The 22,881-nt window shown below is 33.9% G+C and overlaps 1 protein-coding gene across 2 annotated transcripts; it reads right to left on the reverse strand.

The window, feature by feature from the left end:
* Positions 1-143: 143 nt before the first annotated feature.
* Positions 144-21,032, reverse strand: LOC115967821. Of its 2 annotated transcripts, XM_031086970.1 has the most exons (25): positions 20,785-21,032; positions 19,110-19,233; positions 18,862-18,924; positions 15,471-15,572; positions 15,198-15,366; positions 14,947-15,045; positions 14,571-14,720; positions 13,571-13,610; positions 13,288-13,345; positions 13,084-13,166; positions 12,442-12,540; positions 12,210-12,325; positions 12,003-12,121; positions 10,172-10,242; positions 9,927-10,032; positions 9,394-9,533; positions 9,073-9,231; positions 8,872-8,975; positions 8,450-8,625; positions 7,201-7,390; positions 3,320-3,419; positions 2,987-3,155; positions 2,493-2,575; positions 1,870-1,946; positions 144-708 (listed from the first exon to the last, which is right to left on the reverse strand). In XM_031086970.1, the coding sequence occupies exons 1-25, from the start codon at positions 20,878-20,880 to the stop codon at positions 537-539; spliced, it is 2,865 nt and encodes a 954-aa protein (XP_030942830.1). In that variant the 5' UTR covers positions 20,881-21,032; the 3' UTR covers positions 144-536. The 2 variants fall into 2 exon arrangements, with proteins under 2 accessions (XP_030942830.1, XP_030942831.1); XM_031086971.1 differs by lacking the exons at positions 19,110-19,233; positions 20,785-21,032 and having other exon boundaries at positions 18,866-18,924.
* Between the last annotated feature and the right edge of the window lie 1,849 nt (positions 21,033-22,881).

Raw genomic sequence — 22,881 nt, forward strand, 5'->3', positions numbered from 1 at the left:
TACTATAAATTATTAGATTATAATTAAAAATTTTAATGTAAAAAAGGTTAAAAAGACTAAATGGAAGCTTAGAGTGCCACATGGCTTTCTGCATGAGGTCTCTGCTTTTATATATATATTGATTATGCAGAAGACTCATGAAATTAAAAGCAAAATTTCAGCTTTCCATTGTCAAACTATGAAATGTACAGGTTAGTATGGTTCAAGACTACAAACAAATGTATTTAAACTTTTGCCTAGGTGGCTATTTCACCGCATCCTTTCCTAGTTTCCCTTTGACCAACTATCATTTCAGTACAGTTCTTTAGATGAGTAAGTCACACATACACCCAACGGATCTTGAACAACGGCACATTGGCATAATGTGAATATAGTCTTGCTGCCTCAAACAGTGACCATGTATGATAGGGAAAAAACTATGACTTTAGCAGAGGAAAAAATTTTCTTCTAGGACCATTCCAGGAAGTCGCAACTGATCAAATTACTGGAAGCCTTGTGTTGATCAATACTACAATGGTCTGTCTCTTCTCAAAAACTCAATTGATTTTAGGCTTTGGTCGTCTTGGCCTTAACACGATATAGAGGACACCCAAAACAACCAAGAAAGCAGGAATTGTTGTCATATCAAAAACCACATGTACTTTTCTTTCCCTTGTGCAATGAATTGGGTGGAGAAGGGCTATTGTTGCATTTACTTTATCAACAAACCTGTGAGAGATATGAGATTAGAGATTAAGTCAACTTTACATACAAACATGCATGATCAAATTTTGGCCTTTTATATTGTAGATTTTCTTCCAAGCAAAAAGGTAACATGACAGGCACATTACATGCTATATTCACCCTAAAAAGATAAATAATACAACAAATTCTATTGCAATGGCAAATGATGCTCGCAACACATGCATCAAAACAAAACAGGCCAATTATGTAGTAAGCTATGACACAGATCCCAGCCAATCAGAGGAACCGACTCCTCACTCTTAAGGCTCCATTTAAATTCAAAATGAACAAGAGGAAGGAGAGGAAAATGCTCATGAATTGCTTCCTTGATCATTTTCATCATCTTCAAATTTTCCTTCCCATTGTTATATTAAATATACAAACATTCCCTAAAAGATTTGAACATCTATCATTTTGAAATTATGGAGGCTACAGCAGTGCTCAAAATAAAAGTAAAAAAGAAAAAGAAGAGAAAAACACACACACACACAATCTCTTGCTTACTTCAAGTTTTGCATATATAGAAAACATTTGTTGCCAGCCTATTGAATGATTAAAAGAAAACAGGTTTCATTATCTTCAAATTTTCCTTCCCATTGTTATACTAAATATACAAACATTCACTAAAAGATTTGATCTATCATTTTGAAATTATGGAGGTTACAGCAGTGTTCAAAATAAAAGTAAAAAGAAAAAGAAGAGAAAAACACACACACACACACACACACACACAATCTCTAGCTTAGTTCAAGTTTTGCATATATAGAAAACATTTGTTGCCAGCCTATTGAATGATTAAAAGAAAACAGGTCTCTTTAGATTGATATTTGCTTGCATGTATCTTCTAAAACTGTCCCTTTTCTTCTCTTTTTGATATATTTCTGTTTTCCAATAAAAAATTTCAAAAAGTTTGTCTAAGATACTCAATATGTGAAGCCTAATGATAACATGCAGATACATGAGCAGTTATTTTTGTTGTTATTTCTGTTTCACTTGGGCTTCAGAAGCCCATTGGTTTTTATTTTTTAAAATGGCATCTCAGGAGACACATAAATAAACATGCAATATATAAACTATAAAGAATTGTGCATGTAACCCAGTATTAATAGCCAATGGAAACAATAAAGAAATATTCCAAGTGCCTACCCTTTGGATGCTTCCTCTACCGTATACAGCAGTCTTAAGGCATCCAAATAACGCAATTCTCCAGTAACAGTTGAAATCTGAAAAGACACATTTTACTATCCAATTGTAAAATTTAACAGTTTCAACAGACATGAAATAACCATCTACAAAACAATTCAAGAACAGAAAAAGTTAATTGTATCTAAACAAAGGAGTCATTTGCAATGTCCACCCTGGGCAATAAATTTTTGAGATCAACACCCTAATTTGTGATGAATTTGCAATATTCATCCCACCGTCCAAATCAGTGTGAAAATTAAAAATTAATCAGCAGATTGGGTTGTAGGGTACATTATCTGCCAATATTAACATATTGGTGCACATTAATTTGCAATGTCAACCCCATTCTAACCTAGTAATTTGTTAATTTTGACATGAATATGGATAGTATGTAGTATCATGCACATTACAAATTAATCTTGAATTAAAGTGTCGATTAAAAAAATTTAAAGTTGAGGGTAGACATTGCAGATGATCCCACAGTTTAAGGTGAATAGCTACAATTAATTTAATAGGAAAAGAAAAAAAGTTACAAGGAAAGGGCATAATAAATATTAAGATAAGATAATGACCAAGTCACTCACCCTTCTCCACAGGCTGACAACGTAGTTATATTGGTTCACAAGCTCACGTTCATGGGACAGAAAGAGTTTATAGGTTTTTTCAGCTGCCTCTTGTTAAGTTTCCATCAATAAAAACTTCAATTCCTATAGCAATAATATTTCAGGACAAAATAGAACCCTAGATGCAGATTTAAATAAAAGGTAGAAGAATGTTACAAGTAGCAGCATTTGTCAACTACAACTTTTACAGCATTTATACACTAAAATAAGTGGAAACCCCAATAATAATAATAATAAGCCATAATTTTTGGCCTTGCAGTTGAGTAATAAAATATATAAAGCTGCTGCCAGACCAAATCTCATAAGAAATCAGTCACCTCTAACAAGGACTCCATTCCTGGCTTTGCTTACCATGCAAAAGTTGCCTATACTGATACCACCATTTTATTGAGTTTGTATAAACTTAAAACTGACATTATATTGTTCATTTGTTACAAAACTACAGGAAAGGATACTTGTACGCTCCATGAGTAGAAGATGAACGGCTGAATTAACAAGTTGAATAGACTCTTCAAGTGTTGTGATGATATAGCTCCGGGCAATCGTATCAGACTGAAACTGTGATATATGCCAGCCTTGAGAAGTAATGGAAAACGGATTGCATCCTACCGACCATGCCCAATCCTGTCAAGTTGCAGACAAATGAAAAAAAAAAAACAAAAGACCTCTGAGTGTGTGCTCGCATGTGAGAGAGACAAATAAACTTTCCTTGGTATTTCTTTATTAATAATTTTGAAATTGAACAGAATGCATCAGTATACTTTTTGTCATCACAGCAAATGACATACCTCAATTGCAGTTTCATGGGCCTGACTGTAAACAAGATGAAGAGGAAGCAAACCAGCAAGATGCTCTGAAGCAGTGGCCAATGCAGCTTTTACGGGCCTCCTGGAATTTTTTTTTTTTTTTTTGGGGGGGTGGGGGGGGGTGGGGGGGAGGGGGGAGCGCAATAAATAAATTTGTCATGATTGTGCTGCTTTTTGTACATAAATACAATTCTTCTATGCAAAATGTTCTAGACAAGGGTGAAGCATTGGTAATATATATACGTAGACCAAAATAGAACATAACTAGCCACCTCCCCCCACACGCACAAAAAAAAGGGGCTTATCAGCTAAGAAGCACAAGAGATTCCAAAATTCCCAGCCTCTGTGTCTGACACTTGTTCATGTCAAACACGCTAAAGACACTCTTGCATACATGTCTCAGTGTGTTGCAAGGAAAAAATTTATTTAAAAGATATCGTTTGATTTTAGATATATTTTTAAAGAATTTGATAGCTGTTATTTATTTTTGAAAAATTAAAATAAACATAAAATATACCTAAAGATATATATTAATTGTCGTATCTCCACCATGTCATGTCCTAAACTTTCAAGAATTGTAGTGTCATTGTGTCCCATGTTGAGTCCATGTCCATGCTTCTTAGTGTATCAGTATATTGCGGAGCAAGAAGCATTTATCCAAGTTAAGCAACTGAATGCTAGACGCATGTCCAGATGAGCACCAATAACTAAGGCAGCTACTTATCTTGTCTGTTACATTTCAGTTATAAAAGTCTTCCTTCTTAGAAACAAATTGATTGATTTTATAGCCAATGAAAACTAGCTTCAAATGGCACCTCCTCTTCATGTAAGAGCAAGATGGAGGATGAGTGGGCATGAAGTCAAGACTTCTAGGGTGCATGTATAGCTTTCCAAAAAATAATATTGATTGATAAAATAGCTCACAAGCAACCATTATGGACAATCATTCAAGTTCCATCAATTGATCCCAACATTTAGAGTTCACCATAGGTCACACTGGTCAAAGCCTAAAACTAAAACAGTGTAAATTGTAGGATTCAAAGGCCACACAAAAAATTATAATGTTGTAACAGGAGTACCAAATTAGACCTTGGCTATAGTAGGATGAGGTTGTACTTGTCAAAAGAGGGAGTAACGCCAATGTGGAGTATCAAGTCTCTCTACTTATTATGTCTCCTTGGTCACTATTCCTACTAGTGTGGCAAATAGGTTGTACTTGTGGGATGGCATGGGTGACAATTTTAAGCATCATTTGGTAAGATGGGACACTGTGTACTCAGACTGCTAATGGGGGTTTGGGGGTTTAGGAAGTTAGTCACTTTTAATCAAGCTCTTCAGGAGAAGTGGTTGTGACACTTTGGGAGGGAGGAAACGCATCTTTAGAGGAATGTAGTGGCTACGAAGTATGGCGAGGATTGGGGTGAACAGAGCACAAAATCCATCTGAGGAACTCATAGGCATGGTTTATGGAAGAGCATCACAATCGGGTGGAATAGGTTCTTACAGTATGCTCGTTTTGAGGTTGACATTGTTCCATAGAATGTCCAGTCTTGTATTATTGTTCCACAGATAGAAAGGAATCCATAAATCCTTGCTGCTAAGACTGAATGAGGGTGAAAGGAGGAGCTGGGATGTGAGATTCCACTATGACTTAATGATTGGGAATTTGGTTCAATAGGCTCCTTCCTCAATCTCCTTTATTCATATCTTCCACTTTAAGAAGGTGTTGACAGATTGTATTGGAAGTTGAAAGGAGGAATGGAGAGTTTGAAATCCGTTCATTCTACAGGACCTTAAAAGACTTGGGTGTTAGTCCCTTCCCATGGAAGAGCATTTGGTGGATGAAGACCCAAGGCGGGTCACTTTCTTTGTTTGGACTGCAGCATGGGGGAAGATACTAACGTGTGAAAATCTCATCAAGCAAGGTTACATGCTGGTTGCATGGTACTGTATGTATCACCAGGGTAGAGAGACAGTGGATCATCTTTTTGTTACATTTGTTCTATTGCGTTCAATCTATGGAGCTTTGATCTTAGATCTTTTGGGGTTCAGTGGGTTTTACTGGAAAAGGTTATTAATCTATTGTTTGAATGGAATGAATAAATTGGCAAGCACTCGTCGGACATCTGGAAGCTAGTTCCATTGTGCTTGAAGTGGAAAATTTGGAGGGGAACAAAACTAACATAAGTTTAAGGATGCAGAAAGTGCAGGGACCCTTCTGTCGGCTAGGTTTACAAGCTCTTATTTAATTGGTCTAGCATTTGGAAATTTACTAATGGTAATCTCATTCTGAAATTTATTTTTTGACAAGTAACATAACTTTATTGAAGGAAAAAGAAACTCCAGTACACAAGGGATATACTATGGGTACAAGACAATCAACCTCAAGTGACAATGATGAAACATATCTATAGAGAAGAACAAGAAAAAGATTGCAAAGATAGAATCCAATCAAAAAAAGAATGAAAGAAAAACGACTTCAGCTTGAGATTAGAGCATTCACATCCCTCAAAACTTCTAGAATTTCTTTCCCACCAAAGACACCACATTAAAGAATGTGGCACTACCTTCTAAATAGCTATGTTTCAATGAAAGCCAAATTGACCCTACCAAGAAGCTAGCAAATCCAAATCCTCAGTAGCATAACCCATTGAACCCCAAACAGAAAAAACACCATGGTCTGCAACTCATTAGCTATGGGGCAATAAAGAAGTAAATGGTCCACAGACTCCCCACTCCATTTACACATATAGCACCAATTTAAAACAATCCTCTCTTCCATAAATTATCTATAGCAAGAATTTCCCTAATGCAAGTGTCCACGAAAAGAAAGCAACTCTAGGAGGTACCTTCGATTTCCAAATATTTTTCCAAGGAAAAGGCATGGCATTAATCGTCAATAAAGAACAATAGTAACCTCCTACCTTAAGGCCCCAACCCTTTGTTGTCCTCCAACACAGTTTGTCTTCTCCACTTCTTCTCACAGAAGTAAGAATAAAATGGATCCATAAAAACCTACAAAGGATCCAACTCCCAATCCTGCACCAGTCATGAGAACTGAACATCCCAATGAAGAACACCATTACAAAATTGCAAAGATCAGCTACGGAAGAGTCCCTATCTTGACTCAAACCAGATAACTCTGGACAGGCCTATTTATGCGGACAGTCCAAAATTTATAAAATCATTGTCTTAGATTTTTTTACTCTCTTTTCTTTTCTTTTTTTGACTTCTTTATGTCATTTTTTTGAAGAAGTCGCTTTGCAATCAAACATCTATTTACCTTTTTTTATTTCAAGAATAATAATAATATAAAATTTATAATTTAAATAAATAAATAAATAATTAAATTAAATTCAGAAAAGAGGGAAAAGGTTCTCACTTTTTGACCCATTATTAAGTCAGATACCATCGTTCCACAGCTGATCTAATCTATATCAAAAATGAAAGAAGTAGATTTGCAGAGATATCTCCTTTTTTTATGTCATTGGTAGTTAGTTATACACATACTACAAGCACCCAATGGGCTATGAACCCACCACCTTGCCCTTCATCCACACATGCAAGAGCAGCAAGTGCAGTTTGAGCCAAGGCTCATTGCATAGATATCTCCATGATGTAATAACTTTCAAATACCTAGGCTTTGCCATTCTCTATACTATTAAATTCCCCCCCCCCCCCCCGCAAACAAAAAAAAAAAAAAAACACAACAACAAGAGAGGAAAAAAAAAAAACGAAAAAGACATTTTCCCTGATTCTGTAAGATGTCACCCAAAATTAATCATATTATAGAATATTATACATCAAGACGATGAAAGAATGGAGGATTAAAAACTGGGTAATATATTGTCTAAAATACTAACCTCAAATCCAACAAAAGTGAGTGCCCATTACACTGAAGATGGCTTTCCCAGGATGACTCCTCTGACTGAACAACGATAACCATGTCAGAAAGTGCCTTTGCCTGGTAATACTTGTCAACAAACAATGGCTCACTGTGAAAGAACCAAAAAATGGGTACTTCAAGGGTGGATCTGCTATGGGCATGTGACCCTACATTATTCAAGGGAAAAAAAAATGATGATGATTCCAAAAGTTATAAGCAAACAGAAAGCACTATCTCACTTATAAAATGTTTTATTTCTTTATTTTTTTTACATAAAAAAACACCAAGATCAATCGTTTATATAGATTGGATGCTAAATGATATCCAATTTAAGTAGAATTTGACACATAAGCACGGGAAGGATATGTAATCCAAAGGTGGAAGTGGTAAAATGTTATCCAATTTAAAGTTATTGAGCTATCTAAGATTAACATTAACTAAGCATTAGATTAGGTAATGTGATCCTAACTCTAGTGTGCATTTGGCACACCAAGGTCATCCAAACAAACACACTGGATGTGTGTCAACCATCAACATTCTTATCTTTTTTACTCTTCTATGTGTTTTAATGCCATTCAACATAACCAAAAAAAAAAAAAAAAAAGGTTAAACCTAGTATCATCCTACTAATTTCCTCTTTAAATGTGAGGACAACTAGGGCTCTTGGACCAATAAAGGTTCTTTTTGTAATTGTCCCACATCTTAATCTACAATGCTCATAAAAATCAGTATTTCAACCTTTTTTTTATTTCAGTCACAATCATTGTACCACGTTTAAACCTTTACATGGTACTTTGAATATCATATTAAATTAAATTGTCTGGCTCACAGTTCCCACCCATTAGTAGAATCTTATATAAGGGCAAAATTTAGGTACAACTCTTTAGATGTTGGACCTTAGGCTCCCTCATTAAATTCCAACACATGGCTGAATTGAATTTAATTGTCCTTAAAAGGAAAATATTATCCATACTGCATTGGTCAATGCAACCATGTGTTTGAATTTAATTGAAAAACTTAAGGAACAACACCTAAGGTTCTATATATAAGTTTGGCTCCTAATACAAATGTAGACAGAATATGCCAGGTTGCACTAAATGAACAGCAAGACAAAATTATGTTGGTTTAGTGAATGAAAGAAAGGAGTTATGGTATCAATGAGACAAAACCCAGCCTATAAATAATCTATTTTCATGAACATATGTGCATTTTGCAGCAGAGATAACCTTTCAAAGAACCATGATCATTCAGCCTCTGCAACTGGTACTGGAGAATGGAAGAATCAAGATAGGAATTTGATGTTTTCCTATAAGTTCCATTAACAAGCAATAGAGGGACAGCTGCCGCTCTTCGTGCCACCGAAAATGCCATCGCCAAAGCAGGATCATCAGACAGAGGTAACCTACAAATCTTATCCAGATCAATAAAGCAAGCAGAAATATACAAGCTGAAAGAAGAAACAAATCTAGCATCTAATTTTCAAAAGGGAAAAGAAAATATATATAAAAATAAATAAATAAGATCAAGCAAAAGCTTCCACAATGATATCCTTAATATTAGCTCAAAAGACCTTTAATATACAATCAAACATAAAAGAACTACTTAAAACAAAAACTAAAGAAATCCAACAACAATGATGGATGCATACATATGCTGACTGAACATAGCTTTCTGAGAGGGTAATAACAGAGAGGAAAGTCCATCATTGATAGCCTTGAGATCCACAGGCAATAGTTTAATATTTCTGACTTTCTGCAACGAAAAAAAGAAAAAAGAAAAAAAAAATCCGTTCAGGGGTAAAATTTCAGTTTCATTGAAGCTTGTTTGAATTTTGTAATGCACATCATACCTCCTGTGTGATGAAATATAACTGAAAGGATATCTTCTCATAATGATGAAAAGCACCATCAGCAATGGAAGGAGATATAATGTGTCTCATGGATCCCCACAACGTTGAACCTAAATGTGCGAGAAAAGCATCACGCGCAACTGTGTAGTTTTGAAACTCCTGCCCATGAGGAAAAATAAATATATAATGACAGAAATTCATATATCTGATTGAAAAGGCAGAATCATCACAAGAAAAATAATCTAAACATATTGATAAGCCTTACAAATCTCGCAAGGAAAATATCAGAGTAATTACTCAAAGACAGACCAACAAGCATACCTCATGAGTATCACTGAACAAATTCCAACTCTCCATTCGCTTTAACGCCTCTATGGCCTTTTGCTTATGACTTTCATCATATTCATCACCTTCAAAGGACTGGAGCTCATTTTTCAAATCCCGCATTCTCTCATCAAGTTCTGGAATCATAATATTGAAATGTATGATTCACAAGCCATATTTCAAAAGAATAAGAAAGAAAACGGTAATGTCACACCATAATTGTTATATTCAATCACCACAAACATTATATCAAGAGGTATACTAAAAAGCATTTGGATCACCAAGCTGTCAAACCTGCAATGTTTTGACAAGTGAAGTAAAAGAAATACATGCTTTTGTCGTTCCCATATGTCATGTATCAGAGATATTAAAACCACACATGATTTTTGCTTTCCTAAACTACTTCTCAGAAGTGCTAAAATTGCATGTAAAATATATATATACATATATATATGTGTGTGTGTGTGTGTGTGTGTGTGTGTGTGGGTTCATGCCCCCCTAAACCATTCTATCTCAAAGAACAAGACTACCTTCACAGAGAGCAAGCTTAGTCTTTCTTCCCTTGCAATGCTTAAAAGCAAAAAGCTCATATATGTCAATCTCTGCCAGAAGAATATCAATGGCCTGGTGCTCTTTCTGCAATATTTACATGCACAATCAAAAGAATGAGACTGTGGAAGTCTCACAATTCATGTAAAGTACTGATGTGAAATGCAAGAACCAAAAAAATCTTAACATTAATGATTAATTCTTTTATTCACCAAAAAGCACATACATCACCAAATATGGAAAACTTTTCCTGAATAGCGTCTTGTAAGCGATCCTCAGCCTCATCTTCAGAAATTTCTACATACAACAAGAAAAGCCAAAATTAATTATAAATAAAGAACTTGTGTAAAGAGCTAAAAATCATTATCCAACTATGCACTAAGGTCAATGCTTAAGAAGTCCACATAATGTACCCCCCAACTCCTGATTGTTTGAAATGATTTTAAGGGATCCACAAAGCAGTCAAAAAACAATGTGAAACATAACTACACAATATAGCATCTTATTGTGTAGCTATACTAAACACCATTCCAACAGAATAACAGCATGCACGGTAAATATGAAAGTACCTAACAATGCTCCATAAGGTTTCTGCAACATGGTGAAATACCATTAATTTTGAAGGAAAATACATACAAGAAAACAACCCAATATGATCATGGCCACATATAAGCCAACATAAATTAAAATGTCCAAGTGATTGAAAGAGTGCAAAGAAAATTTATTTTAATTTAGGTTTATTTAATTTTTTAGAAGTAAATTGTTTTTTTTTTACTATTGGTCCATTGGATTTTGTTTTAGGTCTTATTAGCTAATTAGGTTACAGGTATTTTCTTTCTCAAAAAAAAAAAAAAAAAAAAAAAAAAAAAAAAAAAAAGAACTTTTCCATATTCACAGACTTCACAACCCAATTTTTTTTTTTTTTTTTAATATAAGTAATGAAAAATTTATTAAACTTGCATAAAAGAGTCACCCAAGTATACAAGAAGTAAACTAGGGACAAGTACAATCAAACACAAATTACAAGCATCCATCAAAGGATGAACCAAAAATATTTAATGACTTCCTACAATTGACAACCAATTCAATAGCGTTTTGAAATCGAAAAGTTTTAAGTGTGGTATTGTCCTTTCAAAATCCTCAAAGCTTTGGTTATTTCTCTCCCGCCAAATGCACCACATCAAACAATGAGGGACAGCCATCCAAATAGCACAATTACGATGACGCCTAAACTTTCCTTGCCAACAAACTAAAATCTCAACTACCACCTTTGGAATTACTCAATGAATAACAGACAAAGTGAACACCATAGCCCACAATTCAATGGCAATAGGACAATGGTTTAGGAAATGGTCTACTGATTCCCATTTCCATTACACATAAAAGCACCAATCTAAAATCCAAATTCTTTGTTTCTGTAGATTATCAGTTGACAAAATATTCCCCAAAGTTGAAATCCAAACAAAAAAAGCAACTCTAGAAGGAACCTTAGGCTTCCAGTCAAAACCCAGTAATAAAAACTAACCTCAAAACCCCTACTCTTAGCAGGCATCCAGCAAACCTTATCCTCCCCAACTCCCCTCAAAGAGAGGATTTGGGTTTAATTCCAGCAGTCTATATAAGTGTCCTATTGTAGTCTAATGGGACAAGATTATGACGAACAAAATATCATATGGAAGTTTACCAATGGATTGATGCTGACTCAGGTGCTATTTCCTAGGTTTTCTATCACGTTTGGTTTGGTTCTAAGTAATGCTAGGTGCTGATTTCCTAGGTTCATTTTAGTTTTCTGCTCTTGTTGATTTTGTTCTACATCAGTTTTGGTATCAGGGCTCATTGTTCTACTGTACATCGCCGAGGCTGCCAAAGAACATTTTCATTTTTGCTCAAAACATTCTAACATTGAATTGTGGTATCAACACCATGACTGAGGAACCCACAAAAAATAAAATTAATGAATTAATTAATTAAAATGGAATTCTGTCAAAGCAAAAGGGAAAAGTGCACACATCAGAACATACAAATGAATAAGCACTGAAATGATGTATCAGTAGTACCTGAAACTGCACCAATCGTTTTTTCAACATTTGGTAAACTTAATTCAGTGCGCACTCCTTCTCCACCAACAGCAGGTCCCCATGACCAAGGGCCTGCACTTAAATCAATAAACGCCCACCTGATGCAGTTTATATGAATATTATGCATCAGTGTTTCAATTATCTATCTGGGTGCAGGTTAGTGTGAGAGTGAAAGAGATATTGAACCTGTCTTTTCCAATCCATGCATCAGTGAGACATTCCACATGAAGATCACCAAGATTCTCAGATTTTAATCCCTTTCCATAAAGGAGCTTCATGTCTTCATTCTTCCCTTTCAACAACTTGAAATGAAGGAATTGAAATCCATTAGTTAAAGAGTTGACCTTTGATGGCTTTCTTCTGTAACACTTCATTGGTATGCATATATATAAAGAGAGAGAGAAGCCATATAGTATACCTGTAAAACTTTTCCCTGAATAATATCAGCAGTGTCGTTCCCCTGATTCAGCCTCTCAACATTATTCAGCGCATCTAGGCAAAGGTTGTACCATTCCACCTGAAATTACAAATGAACCCCAGTAGCACCTAAACCATAATAATAGATAAAAAGGAAGCTCAACAAAAATAAATAATAAATAATAATAAAAATAATTTTGAAGAATAATTTTATTAAAAAGATTCTACTTCATGAAAAAAGAAACAAAGTAGCCTAAAGTATTACAAAAGAAGGCTCAAAATTGCAAGAAATTTATGATTGAAATTTTTTGAAGGAAGCATATCACTGACAATAATTTTACCAGGATTTTTTGACAAATTTGGACATCCACAGGAAATTGCACCTTATAATTCTAATCAGCTTTGGAGGCCAACAAGTTATACAAGTATAACCCCAATAATATCCCTCTTCTAAACATAAATCTTAACATGTTTACATTGTAGTTTCCTTCATTTTGAAAAGATGCATTTATCTTTCCACCTTTGAATATATCCTAATTTTTCTATTTCAAATACTAACAACATACTAAACGATAGTAGTTCCCAGGAATGTAATTATATTAACATTCACTTTTTCAACATTTTAAGCAAAGATTATACTAACCGTATCTGTATCTTCAGTTACAGTCCAGGCAAACTTTGCCATTGGATGCTTCTCATACAAAGGTCTCTTAATCTTATCGAGAGCTGTAAATAATTTAATATTTAGAATAATTTGATTATAAGAAAAATATACTAGTAATTGAATAAGAATTTCATTATGTCCTGAAAATTAAAACGGTAGAAATTAGAAAGGAAATTCTCATACCAAGAACAGTTTCTGGAACATTGTCTGACTGAATAATTTTTGTTTGCAAATCCTTGTTCTGTACAATAAAAATTCGATCAGTGCTGGTTCTATAGACAAAATGAAGGCAGCATAGAAGTTTTTAGCACCAGCAAGAGATACTTCAAACCTAGCATACTAACTAGAGACAAGAGTAATTATATCTTATGAAAAATGTAAAACATGAAAATTTATAACACATATTTGAGGAATAGCAAAGGAACGCAAAAGGCAAACAAAGAAACTAAAAAGAAAAAGAAAATACCTCTTTAAGAAAGTCTATTTCTGATTCAGATAAACCTCTCCTGCAGCAATTTTTTTTTTTTTTTTTAAATTACAATTAAAAGCTAAACCAAATGCAAGATAAAGTTAATTAAATCAAACTAAGGAAATTGCAAGAATGTCTTTATAAGATAAAAGAAGAATGCACTTTAAGACAAACAGAAAGATTTAATCAAGCTGTAAGATAATGCCAGCAGTTTCCAGAAGTTCAACATCAGCATTATTACAATATTACATACAATCAGACAAGTATAATAACAGGGATGAAATGTGACAAAAAGATGGCAAATTTGTGGATGATGTTTTATTACACTGCCAAATTGTAAAGGATGTAAGATTCATCATGTGTTCAGAGTGATCTGGGAACTGCTTGATGGCTCTTGAGCTACTTGCAGCTGTACAAAAGTTCAAGAAACTAAGGACAGCTTCATGCATGGAAAACTGCCTTGTAATTTTTCACTGTTATGACTGACTATATTGATTGGACCTCTGTTTTCCTTCTTTTTTTGAATTTTCTATCTCCTTCATGGTCACACCACACAAAAACATTTAACATTTGTAGAGCTCACTAAATTTCTTCTAAAGTATACATTTTCAGATTTGCAAAATAAAAAAGACTATATTTTTAATCTATGTTCTTCCAATTAAAAAATGTTCCCTTCAATTTTCAACATTGTTTCAAATTTTCAATCCATCTTTCTGTCCAAATCTGTCTAAATTAAAGTGACAGTGTCAATCATGTGCAAATCACAAGTCTAACCTCGTTGACACTAGCTATTTAATCAAAAGAATTTTAAGTTCAATCGATTAGCCAACAACTTCACAAGAAATTTATATACTTAACAATTGCTTTTAGGAAATTAACATAAATGTGGTAAGCATATTTTTTAGCACTAGAGGACAAGTTATATCTAAGAATAATAATTTTGATTAAATACACAATAAGTGGGAAAAAAAATAATGAATCTTACCAACATACTCACCGGTATCCATATTTAGCTCTTTTTCCATCACGTTTAGGATTAAAAATGAATATGTTATACGCATTTTGAAGTTGAAGATATTCAACAAGGCTACTGAAAAGAACATCCATCATGTCCACATCAACTTGCCAAAGAGCACCCTCATCAGTCCTGTAAGCAATAAGTTTAGAGAATTACTATAGGGAGAAAAATAGATGAATCATAAATGCCAGACAAACAAGATATATATGATCCTGTAAGTTTCCTTTCGGTGATTAAAGTAAATAATGAATTAAAAAAAAAGTGTAGAAGGAAGAAGTTGCTAATTATACCCATATGTGGCACTTGATTAACTAATTAAGCTTATATCAGTGAAGATAATTAATAAGTGATTTACCTATTACCAGAAACATCATCTCTGCGGCTGAAAACATTGATGGCATGCTCAAAAATGGAGGTAACCTTTTCACCCATTTGTATTGCATGCACAGAAAAACTGCACAAGCACATTCTTCATCGTTACCATCATATAATAGCAACATTTATTGTTGTAATTTCCAATGAAATCGAGGAAGGAAATTAATAAATAAAAATGCCAAGCCCATATTCCTAAAATGAACAAGCAGACAAAATTACAAAGGAACTTACTTGTAGTTTATGCTACTGACAATAGGAAGATGATGACGTTGCCCTTTATCTATGCTAATTTTGTAAAATGGAGAGAGAACTGCTCCAATTTTTGGAATGCGTGTATGTTCAAAGATATGATCAATTTTTGTGAACCACCGCTCAAGTTCTTCAGGGTGAAGCTTGAAATCTAAAGAATATTGGCATAAAGAAACAAATAAGGAAACCATCAAACCAAATTAAAGCCAAAAATTCAGCCAGTGTATGAATATAATAAACAGTATATTTATATACCTTGGTTCCCTTTTCCTTCAAATCCAACAAAAATGAAATTCACAGGAACTGGAAGATACATGGAATCAACTTGCAAAAGCTTTAGATAATTGGCAATATTACCTGTAAAACAAGCCAGCAAATATTGTAACAGCTCAGTACTTATCATTATCAAATTGATGCTAGAGATATAGCTTTGTTTGGAAACAAGGAGACTAGAATTAAAAAAATGAAATCTAAGGGTACAAAGACTTGTTCAGCTTCATGTGCAGAGCAAACAAAATAAGCTGCAGAGGCCATGAGCATCCTATATAATATTTTTAGCAACCCCAAGTTATGATACGCTGCTTTTAAATGAGCACAGGAAGCACAAGGGAAATCAACTTTTGACACCATAAAATTTGCAATTTGCAGTTTTCACTTAAAATTCTTTTATGAGGGATCAAGTCAAACTAACATATCATCATTCCAACATTGATCATTTGATTTGAAATTTTCAATTTTCCAGCAGAAAGATGTCATAATCTTCATAAATACATCCAAACCAATTATTTGAGCAAGAACCATAGTACCAAACTAAGACCAATTAAAAGAACATTTGACACTTAAGTTATATATGAAAAGTTCAAAGTCGAATAGGCAGGCACAAAAGCATTAGATATGGAATTAACAAATGGATTTTTTCAGTATACGAAAACAAAAAATCATATAACTTAAGACATTTTTTTTATAAGTAAAAATCAATAGCTTAAGATATGCCTAAGTAAACTAGTATTTGCTATCAACATGAGACTAGAAGGGCATGGAGACTATCACAATGTGAAGATAAAGAAAGCATTCAACCTCCTGGCTATCAAGCACTAATACATTAAAGAAAATGCTGACACACTTCAGGATGATGACATATGTACAACAAGACTTGATGTGTCTGTACATGTCTGCCATTAGATATATTGGACCTTTATAATGGGCACAGCTGGGACACCTAGAGGGTACTCACAGGGTGCAGTAAAGACACCTGACAAGACATGACATCTGCAGCCAAGTTCTTTTATAGCATTGCCAAATTTTGACCCTTGACTTGGAAATGACTCTATTCAAAATTGTATTAATTATAGGGGTGGCAATTCGTGTTCGAGTGTCAGGTTTGTGTCGTATCAACTCATGAGTATTTCACTATATGGGTCAACCTTAACCCGACATGTTTATTAAACGAGTCAGGATTCTTCAACCCTAATACAACCCATTTATTAAACGAGTTAGTCGTGTCGACCTATGTATTTGATTTTATCAAAACGAAAAAAATAATAATAATAATTGCATCACAAACAAATAAATATTTTTTAATTTAAAATTTAGACCTAACGAGTAACTACGTCACAAATAATAATTCAAAACTAAAACTTATCTCAATATCACAAATAATTAATCATAATATGTCAAAGAAAATAAACCATAACAATTAATAAGTTTATATACCTAGGGTTTGAAGAATATATTGGTAAAATCTCATTTAATTAAATGGGTCAGACAGGTCAAACAAGTTCCATGGGATGGACACTAACTCAACCCATTTATTAAATGGGTCAATCGTGTCAACCCGAATATGACACGAATCCATTAAACCTCAACCCATAACCTACTAATTTCGTGTCGTGTCATGTCGTGTCGGGTTTACTGGTCGTGTCAGATTTTGCCACCCCTAATTAATCAGATTTAAAATATGAACTAGGTAAATTTATATCATTTTGAAATTTACTAGTTAAAAAAAAAAAATTAATTCAATGAATAAAAGTTGTCTTTCCAACTCTCAAGAGACTAGACAAAAGCTGGGAAATGAAGACAAAGGAAGACCACATATCAAGGAGCAAGGGAGAAAGAAGACAAGGCCCCCCTTACCCCCATAAACTTATTGAATCTTAAATTTTAAATTAAAGAAATAAACAATTAGGAGATAAGTTAGTAGTTGCGCCCTTTCGGTGTCCTCTAAATTCTTAGAATTTGTTGTATTGCAGTGTCCAAGTCTTAACCTGGCCTATTTCCTATGTACATACCAATGCTTTGTAGACTCCTACAGGCCACCTAAATTCAAGCTCAGTAAAAACTACTAGTCTTCACCACCAATCCAAAAGAAATTTATACCTTTCCTTTTACCTTCTCCTTATTGTTTCCTTCTTGTTAGGAAAAGGGAGGGATAGTAGAGGGTGAAGCTAAACATGGCATTCAACCTTTGAGAGAATGGAATAGAGTGCCATGCATAGCCACTCATAATCTTACCTCTAAATCAAAAGATATTCCCACACACTCTTCCTTCTTCTTTTTTAACTTTTTCCTTTCTTCGTGCTGGGAGAAAGGACATCATACAACATCCTTCTGAGACATGAAGAGTGTCTTGGGACATAGCCAAAATACTCTTTATAAAGCTGTTGATATCGCTTCGTACCAGCTGTTAAAGTCAATTTTGGACTTTCCAGGCAAAAGATATATTTTGGTCTAAGAAATTGTTCTTCTACAATTTTATTTATTTTTTAGATAATTCAACGCCCATACAAAATCAATTGTCCATCGACAGTGTCATGGTGGGGAGAGGCAACCCGTAGGAGGGAGGCACTATGGTGGCACTGATGCTAGGCTGCATTAATGAGGAAATTTGAGAGAGAGAGGGATTTGTATCCGTAAGAGTAAAGCCAAAAGAATAAGGAAGAAACAAGAAATGACGAATCAGAAGGGGGGAGGAGGGAGAGAGAGAGAAAAGATAAATGAAGGAAAAAAAGTGTGGAGGAGCAAAAGGAAAAGGGGAAAACAAAAAGGAAAGAAGATAAAGATGGAGAGAACAGGTGGATGAGAAACAAGAGAAAGAAAAAAGAAAGTGTTGAACTTGGGCTAGTGGGTTGTGTTAAGGTATGGACAAAAATTAAAACAAAACTGTATTGATTGGCCTAGCAATCACTAAATGAAAAGACTAGTCCATCAAAAATTTACTTCGTACAAGTTCATACTACTAATTATTTGTTTTATGTGTCAATGAATATATATTTTAAGTTCATATATATACATAGAGAGAGAGAGAGAGAGGTTAAAAGTGCACTTTAAAATGGTTCAAAACAAAGTAAAATATTTGCATTATAGAAATATACATTTTATTCAAACCAAAAAAACCTCTTCTACACTTTTAATAATATAACAAGCAAACTGGATATCTGCAGTGACCCCGCCAAAAAAAAAGCTCTCAGGCCAAATTAATACAATGACACGAGTACAAGACCATCTCGCTTAAGCATAATCTAAAAAATTATTTACACAAGGCAATTTAACAAGAGTAATAAATAATTTATCATATGCATTGCAAACTTATAAAAAAGGGCTAATAAAAAAAATTTCAGGAATATATTGATGAAAGACAGGTAATTACCTGCCTTGGTGTAATTGAGAGCACCCATCTTGCCAGGGCTCAAAGATTCCAAATCATCAAAATCTGAACATTAGCAGATAACATCAAAATCTGAACATTAGCAGATAACATTACACGCAAAAAAAAATCAAAAAAATCAAAAAAATCAAAAAAACAAAAACAAAAACAAAAAAGAAAAAGACCATTCCTTAGTAATATTTAAAAAAAAAAAAAATGTAAAAATTCAAATATACAATATGTAAACATACCTCCACGTATAACAGACTCACTCCAAAATCTACTCTTCTCCTTGAGATTGAATAAAGAGAACACTGAGGACTTGCCTCTTCTATGAGTGCTGGGGGTAGATCCATGTGACCTGGCTGCTAAGAACTAGTACACATGCCATATATAGATCAGCATATAGTGTTGTCACTCCAGTTTATATTGATTATGAAAATTAAAATTAAATAAAGAGATGTTCATAAGCAACCTCCAGGAATCCATAAAAAAATACGCTAAAATTATTTTCCTTGAAAGCACACCATGGCAAGCCATGAATATCAAGTGAAAACCACAATAATTTGATCCTCGAAATGGTATCACAGAAATGTAAGATTGAACAAATGAAATTGAACTTTATGCATCCATATACTGAATCCAATTTCTTTAATGCCAAGAAAAGAAAAGGAAACAAAAAATCAATGAAAGCATTCAGTACAGATTTTTCAACTAAGAGGCATGAACGCAGACACCAACACGACAATACAGCAGTTCTTGAAAAATTAGAAACGACAGTGGGGATACAACAGTTAATTTATTAACTAACATATATCTTTAAGTATATTTTATTTATTTATAGGGATATTTTATGTTTATTTTAAGTTTTCAAAATAAATAACAATAATCAAAATCTTTAAAATATATATATATTTATATATATATCTAAAATCAGGAAATTTCTTTTTTAAATCTTCTTAACAAATTGAGAACACACAAATGCAGAGTTTGTCGACATGTCCAACATAGACACACTGACTTTTGGAGTGTCTGTGTTTCTAGTCTTTGAAGCTAAAAAGTGTTTTTTCCAGAATAACAAATGATTTTTTAGAGGCCGGAACTAGGTGCGATGGCCACCAAAAGCAATAAATGGCAGGTTGAGTCCAGGAATCAGCCTCTCCAAAAAAAAAAAAAAATTGGGAGTAAGGCAGCACTGGATACAACCTTTTTAAGGTGCAAATTTTAGACATTTGGTATCTAAGGCCAAAAAGCCTCTTTTTTCTCTTTTTTTTGGAAAAAATTTAAAATAATCAGAGTTATTTTGAAAAATAAATAAGGGAAATACTATTTCAATATTCAATTTTTGTCGAAAATTTTGGATTTTTTTTCCCTGCTTTTGCATAAAGCTATAACCAAACTAACCTAATTTAAAATAACAATAATAATAAATAGCAATACCAGCCTTTTGCTGTAACACAATCAATCAAAATGCACAAACATAAGCAAATATAATATAAATTCAAATGATCATAAACCTTAATTTAAATTAGAATATTTGAATGGAATGCTAATATCCTAGTTTTTGTTTATATAGTGAAAGACTAATTCCTAAATTCAATACACAGAATCTGCTTAAACCTCTACTTCCCAAAAAAAAATATTGATATCAAGCCTCTCCTTCACATTTCAATATTGTTTAATCTTCTGTTTGGCAGCCGAGGGAAAAAAAAAAAAAAAACTAAGTGGAAAATGAAAGAAACGGATTAAACAGTTCTAGGTTTTCATTGATTCGAGGCATTTGCTTAGTCCACATGAAGATCACAGTGAGCGCGACTCAAAATTCAAAGACAAAAGCAAACAAATTTTGACGGCGATCAAGAACAACAACAACAACAAAAAAAATGATCATAACGAATCCAAAGAGAGAAGCGATTGGAATTATACCAGTAGAAGAGTGAGGACGACGAGGAATTGAAGACGGAACGATTTGACGAAGAACGCAGACGCAGTAGATCTACTACTACCACGTTCAGATTTCATTTTCTTCCTCGTCTATGATTCTACGATTCTCACAGAGATTTGGCTATTTGTGATATATGTGAAAGAAATGAAATTTCATCAAGGGACTGAGTTCGAGGGACTGAGAGAAATATTGGTCTTTTTCTCTCTCTTCTTTTTTTTTCCTAATTTTTAGAAAGAGAAAGAAAACTGATGGAAGTAAAAGGAGAAAAATGGAAATTAACATTAAATTTTAAACATTATAATTATAATCAGTCAAACTATATTTTTTACAAGCACCTCAAGTTTAAGACTCGATTTATGGTCTATAAATTGAGTTTTTGGAACTCGATTTTCATGAGTTGTTCATATCTGATGTGGCACTTTTTTCACGTGGCATTTACATGGAAATCGAGTCTCTAAGACTCGATTTATATCCCTTAAATAATTCCACTAAAACACTGACAATTCTCATCAACCCAAAATCACAAAAACAAAACCAAAATTTCTTTCAAATTTCAAATACCAATATGCCTTCGATTCCTAAAGAGCCATTGCTACCTTCGAACCCGGATCGGTTCTGCATGTTCTCGATTCAATACTCGAAGATCTAGGAGATGTACAAGAAGGCCGAGGCCTCGTTCTGGGCTTGCGTGGCCTGGGTCGCGCGCGGCCTGGGGCTCGTGCGGCCTAGGTGGCGCAGGCCTGGGTGGCGCACGACCTAGGTCTCGCGTGGCCTGGGTCTGCCTGGGTCGCGCACGGTGGTCTAAAGCCTCCCACTCTGATCTCGATCTTCTCTCTCTTTCTGTTTCTGGTTTTTTTTTTTTTTTCTCTCTAGGTTCTTCTGATGTTCTGGTGCTCCTCTCTAATTTGTTCTTATTTATAAGGGTTATAAATCGAGTCTTAGAGACTCGATTTCCATGAAGTTGCCACGTGAAAAAATATGCCACATCGGAAGTAAGTAGAGCATAGAAATCGAGTATTTGATGCTCGATTTATAGGCCAAAATCGAGTCTAAAAAACTCAAGATGCTAGTAAATAATATAGTTTGGGAACTAGAACTACTAACTAAATGGTTGAGAAATTATGGTTAATTACCCATTTCGTCCGAAGTAAAAAGGAAAACAAAGAGGAAATATTTTTGGGGCTTTTGGGTTTGGGAGTCAAAATGTCATATGTGCTGACATGTCACAAAATTGTTTGTTCGGCACACCATTGCCACATTGTCCCTCAACAAATTTCAAATTTCACATACAAGAGTATCAATTTTTTTTTTTCAGTTTTTTTTCAAATAATCTAATTTTTAGAAATAAGTTTTTTTTTTTTTTTTTTTTTTTTTTTTATAGCTTCTGTAACTTCTTTAACATAATTAAAAATTACCGAAAATTATATGTTTAGATAAACACTATACAAATAAACTATGTATTTAAAAAAAATGATAAATCTAGGGAGACAACTAATTTTAAACCAAATTTCACAATATACTAAAATGGATGACCGTTGATTACATGAACCGAACACTTTTTGTTAACTACTTGTAGTCAACCAAATTAGAAAGGTATGAAATTGGGTATGAAAATGAGTGTGTTTGTATTATTGTTTGATTTAAGAAATTAAAATATACACAAGAACACAATCATGATATATACACAATAAATTTGGCAACTTTTCTTATAATTTCTTAAGGTGATAAATGGCGATTAGTGTTACATCACTTTCACATGAAACCAACATTGACATTAGTTTTATTCTACCCTAATCGCAATCTATTATCTGGATAATTATGAAATTTGTTGTGATTTTAGACTTATTAATGGGAAGCCGTATGGTAACCTGCAACCCTCCAGAGGGATCCGTCAAGGTGACCCTCTCTCACCATACTTGTTTCTCTTGTGTACAAAGGGCTTTACTGCTCTAATGGAGAAAGCAGTACAAGAGAGACAAATTAAGGGAGTCTCTATTTGTAGAAGGGCACCTAACTTACCAACCTGCTGTTTGCAGATGACTCGTTGCTATTTTGCCAAGCCACTCATTCTGAAGTTA

The sequence above is a fragment of the Quercus lobata genome, chromosome 11, assembly GCF_001633185.2.
Source record: "Quercus lobata isolate SW786 chromosome 11, ValleyOak3.0 Primary Assembly, whole genome shotgun sequence".
Classification (NCBI taxonomy): domain Eukaryota; kingdom Viridiplantae; phylum Streptophyta; class Magnoliopsida; order Fagales; family Fagaceae; genus Quercus; species Quercus lobata.

Coding starts and splice junctions, on each gene's coding strand:
- LOC115967821 (XM_031086970.1), bottom strand. CDS start 20,880: ATGAAATCTGAACGTGGTAGTAGTAGATCTACTGCGTCTGCGTTCTTC. Junction 8,626..8,871: donor GCTATGTTCAGTCAGCATAT/GTATGCATCCAT, acceptor TAAGATTTGTAG/GTTACCTCTGTCTGATGATC. Junction 1,947..2,492: donor TTGTCAGCCTGTGGAGAAGG/GTGAGTGACTTG, acceptor GTGTCTTTTCAG/ATTTCAACTGTTACTGGAGA.